Raw genomic sequence first — 6,000 nt, forward strand, 5'->3', positions numbered from 1 at the left:
GAACAAGTTGTCAAAGGAAAGAACAGATCAGGAGACTGGAAGAGAGCAAAGGAGGTAGGGAGTTATTTTAAAAGGAGGCGTTGACACAGAGTAGGTGGGGGGGGGGGAGTGAGGAGAGGTAAATCAACGGTGGAAGCAGCAGCTCATTGGTCATGTTTCCATCCAACTGTCAAGTGAATTTTGAGCAAAGTTTTTGAAATGTCGCGACTTAGATGTGTTTCCATCAGTAGGGGTGAAGCCATTTAATAGGCTTCCTGAATGTAAAAAATCCACCCACTTAAAAAAAATGGAAAGAGCCTTTCAAGGGTCAATGACTATTGGTGAAGCTGTTACTGTTCTCTATTGGGCCACTTAGTTTTTAGCCATATTTTTTTATGTTTTCAGCTGAAGAAAAAGACAAACATAAGCATGGCCTTTCTGTATTGTATGGCCTTTCTGAAACATACCTGCTATTTAGAAGTATAATACAGTTGCATGATACTGATCAATATCTTGGCTATTTATCTTCCACACACCAATATGTAAAAACATATCAGTCACCAAAACATGACTTTCAAGCTCTTTGGAACACATGTATGTAAAGATATATGCATGAGACCTTATATTACAGCTGTCAAGCCAAACAATCGTGCTAAGGAGGAAGAGAAAGAACATATAGTATAATAAATAAAAAAGGACAGAGTTAAAGCTGCTTGTGTTGTGAAATGGCTTTCAAAGGAGAGGTTAGAGGTCTCATTTAAAGGCAATAAAAAAAGGCCAAATTCTGACACGATTAGTCATTTGTTTGGGCATCAGACGAGAAGACTGACGTGTGCTTTGAGTCCCGGTGGAAGAAAAGGTCGGCGTTTAGGGCCGAGAGAATCGGGATAAGGGTTGAACCGTGCGTGGGAGATGGCGGACGGGCTCCGGGGACGGCGGGTGAACCGTGGCAGACTCGGAAAGAAACGAGACCAAAGACAGACATTGACGTGATCCCCTCGTTTCAGACGTGCCTACATCGGAGAACAGCCTTTTCCCCTGAATCCGTCCCACTGCTGCGTTCCCAAAGAGAATTCAAGACGGATGAGTCATTGGAGTTGTTCGGAAAATGTCGCGGTGCCGGGGCTGCAAGGACAGGGCTTGAGAAGGGGGGGGGATGGAGCGATGGGACTCACGGAGGGAAATGGCAGGAGGGCAAAAATGTGATTTAAATGGTTAAGTTTGAGGTGAAACATTTTAAGAAAAATAGAACAAAGGGCTGCAATGTCTCCGTCTTCTTCATGTTTTCCTCTGTCGCTCTCCATCTTTTTTTCTTGTACTTCATGTTTTCTTGTACTTCATGTTTTCTTGTACGTCTTGGAGATTTTCTGACCAAGCATGCAAACATGCATTCACATATGCATATTCGGCATATTCTGATATATTTACACACGGCCAGTACACTGCTTCAGTGAAGTGGACATAGACAGACACCAAAACATACAGACAAACTGAATTTTGGTGTTGCCGCTTCTCATTATTCTTACTCTAGACAAAGAATTAGAACATTATTAAATTCCCCCAAAAAATGGCGATAGAAGTGCTTTTCAATCAATTCACAATATAGAGTTTCGCTAACATAAAGAAGAAGTCAGATCAAGGTTAATCAAAAATATGTAAATACCAGTGTTGTAATCAATAGTGCGTTAACCCAGACCAAGCCATTACCAAGACCAGATGGTATCGAGACTGAGACCGAGAACAGACCAGACCAAACAATTGAAACATACAGTATATAAACAACTAGCTAATATCTATAGAGCATATTCGCAGTAACAAATTTTAAACTGAAGTAGGACGTTTTACATCCAATAACAGTAATGGTGTTAACACATTAATCAGACAATACAGAGGGAATGTAGTAATAACCCTGCAGGTGTACTACAACAATCAACATGAAGAGACGGTAACCTTGCTGTACTTTAGGAGTGCATCAATGGCTGGAAGCATCAAAAGATGTTTAAATGAAGCTTTTATTCAGACCCTCCTTTCAGTTTTACCTTCAGCTTGTCGAAGCCTCTCTCCAGGTACGTCCCGTACTTGTTTTTCTCTCCGGTCGAGGCGTAGAACTTACTCCACCAGTCCATGAACTCCTCTTCCTGTTGGTCACAGATTGGAAAGGTCAGAGGTTGTCAGGCATACAATGTAAAGTAGGTGCTGAATCTAAACGAAGATCAGCAAAAGCATTGAAAGATTTAGATGGAAATAACTCAAACATTTTGCATTTATCACTTTAAATCCCAAACAATTCAGGGCATCAACTGTGACATAACTCCAGGGTTACAGTACATGTAACAAGGTTACAGAATTTGATTGCAATATGTACAATCTAAAAGGTTACTATCATCCATTATAGTTACCTGAAAAAAATGTGTCATTAAATCACAGTTACCTATAACAGTGTTCATGCTGAAATAGAGGCAGTGGCGCCGGCAGGATTCTAACTCATAGTAAATGTAAGTGTGAAGATGTTTTGTTAAAGCACCATTTGTCAACCCCAGAATTTTGCCACAATATCGATATCGAGCTATTTGGTTAAGCATTGACCAAATATCGTAATCGATATTGTGATATGAGACTACACTGTTTCTATCTCATATCACATTATCAACATACAGTATAATCAATATATTGCCCAGCTTTAGGTATAATTATTGAGAAAATTAGGCATCGTTATCATTAGATGTCTCCCAGAAAAACAACAGACGCACATTGTTTACAGGATTATGGCTGCCGGCGCCACTGAATAGGGGGTCCCATCTGAATATTCTCTGTAAAAAACTAGGCTATGTGATGAATAATATTAATTCTGTTGCGTTTCATGTGCACGTCTGCTTCTGCTAACCACAGCTGTTGAGTAAAGTTTGACGCTATTCTGAGATTTCGATTGGTTCTCCGGTTTCAATTTGCAGCGCCACCCATCCCCGACTGTTAAATTGCCTCTCAAGCTGTCAGTCTAAATTTAGAAAAGTAAATGAAAAGTAAGCAAATATAACAAGTTGCATTACTTTGATTAACTAACAGAAACAGTTAGGGTGACCTGTAACCTGTCCTAAGCACGGCATGAATCTAATGCAGTGTGTTTTTTTAGTCTGTTAAGTGTTTGCATCGGATTAAACTCCACATCTTCTTTTTTTTTATAAAAAAAAAGTCCTCTCTAACCAAAACGTTTTGGGCGACTGTATTGAACCAAATGATTTTGCCTGACATCTTAACTCCCGTTAATGGCCTTTGACCTTTCAAACACATGAAAAGCCCTGCAGCCTGCAGTTTGCCTTCTTTTCTTATGTTTTTGCAGTGCACTTTTCAGTGCGCTTTTCATGATTTTTTCCAATGATCGCATGGCAACGCCGAGTTAGCCAAGTCACGTCAACACAAGTAAAAATTGCCTCTAGTGGCTCTGTCGCATTAAGGTCATGGTATATGGGCGTTCTGAGGCAATGGAAACGGGCAACACCAGAGAGGGAGCTGGCATAAAGCAGACAAACCCAGCATGGACATCACAAGAAACATTTTCAGTTCATGTATAAATGAAAAGCATCCCTTCCATCACTGTTACAAAGAAATATTCTGCACACACAAACTTATTGTCTGTTCCACTTGTTATATCTTTAATACACCGGGGCAGACAGGATACAACGTGTGTTCAAATTAAGCTATTTTGTCTGCATGTTGTCAGAGTTTTGCAGTTATATTGTCTCTGGGTACATGCTGTTTGCGGTCAACAGCCATGACAGAAAGCACTGACTTCAACTTGTCTGGGGACTGTGGCTTTGATGTTTGCTTTCCTTCTGTCCTTAGGATTGGGAATATGAATCACAATAAGTCTCAGATATGAAATCCAGAGACAAGACCAAAGTCCAAAATCCAATGACATTATCGACATAATCTTATTCATTAGGCTGCGTCTAAGAGAAGTCACAAGTCATTTTAGATTTTTTTACAGAAGAAAGAAAATCTTTCAAATCCATTCACATTTTGAATTGTGCTTCTAAGTAAAAACAGAGCATCCAGAGCGTTGCCTCGCTTCTTCTGTTCAGATAAGGGTGGTAGTTTTTTTGTTTGTTTTTTAAGTAGTTTTTATGAAACATCTCTATCTTTCTTTTCTGCTTCTTCGGCAGCATTCAACAGCTAGTTCCAACACAACAGCAAGGAAGAGAGAGAGAAAAAGTAGTGTGGAGGTTTCTGGACGGCAGAAATCAAGGCTAAAAAGATGGGAGAAATGAACTTTAAAGGAGAGTTTGGTGAATATTACGAATGTGAACAAAACCAAGTTGCAGTGTACCTGCACTGCCACGCTGTTCACAGAAGTTGTAGTTTGTAGTTTTCTCTGCTCACACAGTCACCGCAGCTACAATCCAAGTTCTTAATTGCTAAAAGCAACAACTGCATTGGATGCAGATTTATGTTAGGTTGTCACAATACTAGAATTTTAAACATCAATAATAAAAATGAAGATAGTCGATATAAGTTTTTAAAAAACAATACTCGATACCTCTTGATGAAAAAAGGGGGATTTGTTTTTTCTATAGCAGTATAGCTATGGTACTTTGGATATTGGTGAATGAATAACAAACAGAGATCGTATCATTTTAAATGTGGGATCGAAATAATAATGATCCTTTTGTTTTAGAATTCAGACAGTAAACTGCGGGAACAGGCTTCATTTTTTTTTCCTGAAAGACCAAGGAATCAAAAGCTGAATGACAGGTTGCATGGAGATACAGAAGCTAGAAGACTAGAGACTAAACAGGAAGTGACATCATCGCTCTGAATGAACAGTCAATGCAGAAGTACTTTGTTGTAGAAGAGAGATGACATCGCACTCATCATGTACAGACAGTAGCCTCAACACAATGTTTGAGAACTTATAATTATTGTAAAAAATGTTGCAAATAAAAAGGAGTTTTTTTATGGAAAGATGCTCTTTGCACTGCTGCATCGTGTGACTTATGATTAAAGGAATTTGCTCCCAAACTTACCCACTGCAACATCTTGTGGTGGCATTAACAGTGAGAGACAGGTCAGACACACATCACATGTCATCACACACTGCACATTCAATCAATGCAGACGCACAAACGCTGATAACCACATGCTAAACTAACCGGGTTAAACACATTTTAAGTAGGCTTTTAAACACATTTCATATTACGTATTCTCAATACACATTAAGGGGTTTCATTCCAAAAATGAAATATATACTGTACACCATTTAGGGAAAGAAATCTTTCTATTATGAAATGAATGCTGGCATGAAAGTAGAAGTCATTAAAGTCTTACTATTACAGCTATGAGTAATACTCAGCGCTCACAATGTCGTTCTGTTTTGGAGAATAAAATATCTTTGTTATTGAAATGTTGACTGATGGCTTTCTGTGGTTTGGATACGACTTATTTTGATTTATACAATATGATTTTTTGGGAGGAATATATAACATCTTTGAATGAAAACCCTGTTATGTGTTTTTATCAAGAACTTTTATTTTCTCAAGTAAGAGGTTGCCTCATCCATCAAATCTACCAAAATCCTGTTCACATTGGCAACGTCGAGTGGCCTATTTAAACATTCATTTTTGAGTATTTTCTCACAGAAATAAAAACTGTCTGTGAGTGTGTGTGAGTCTGTTTTGATGGCAGCTTGTTGGCCCTGACGCAACAAAGAAACAACGACTACAAAGATGAGGAATACCAAAGGGACAGATCAAAATACTAGCCCTTACCCCTTCACACACACACACACACACACATTTCAGCTCAACCCGTTGCCGCCCTTTAACCCTCTGAGGAACACTCAAGCTTAAAACACACTCATGACGCATGCACCACTTTTTCCTTTGTGTGTTTTAGTGTGTGTAGGCATAAATGTAGAACAAAAGTGCTCTTATGGCACTGGGTTTGTGTGGAATCCCCGTTTCTACACACACACACACACACACACACACACACACACACACACACACACACACACACACACACACA

General features: G+C 39.2%; 1 protein-coding gene across 9 annotated transcripts in view; it reads right to left on the bottom strand.

Annotated features, from left to right (window-relative positions):
* The window catches only part of dysf (dysferlin, limb girdle muscular dystrophy 2B (autosomal recessive)), a 77,612-nt gene that overhangs the window by 18,817 nt on the left and 52,795 nt on the right, over positions 1 to 6,000 (bottom strand). For 5 of the 9 annotated variants that reach the window (XM_034857018.1, XM_034857015.1, XM_034857019.1 and 2 more), the window contains 2 exons: positions 5,001 to 5,012; positions 2,019 to 2,117 (listed from right to left, as the gene is read on the bottom strand). In XM_034857018.1, coding sequence (XP_034712909.1) covers positions 2,019 to 2,117; positions 5,001 to 5,012 — 111 coding nt within the window. The remainder of the gene's footprint in view (positions 1 to 2,018; positions 2,118 to 5,000; positions 5,013 to 6,000) is intronic. The other 4 variants (XM_034857022.1, XM_034857023.1, XM_034857020.1 and 1 more) reach the window with 1 other exon arrangement.

This window comes from Etheostoma cragini, chromosome 19 (genome assembly GCF_013103735.1).
Source record: "Etheostoma cragini isolate CJK2018 chromosome 19, CSU_Ecrag_1.0, whole genome shotgun sequence".
NCBI classification, from domain to species: domain Eukaryota; kingdom Metazoa; phylum Chordata; class Actinopteri; order Perciformes; family Percidae; genus Etheostoma; species Etheostoma cragini.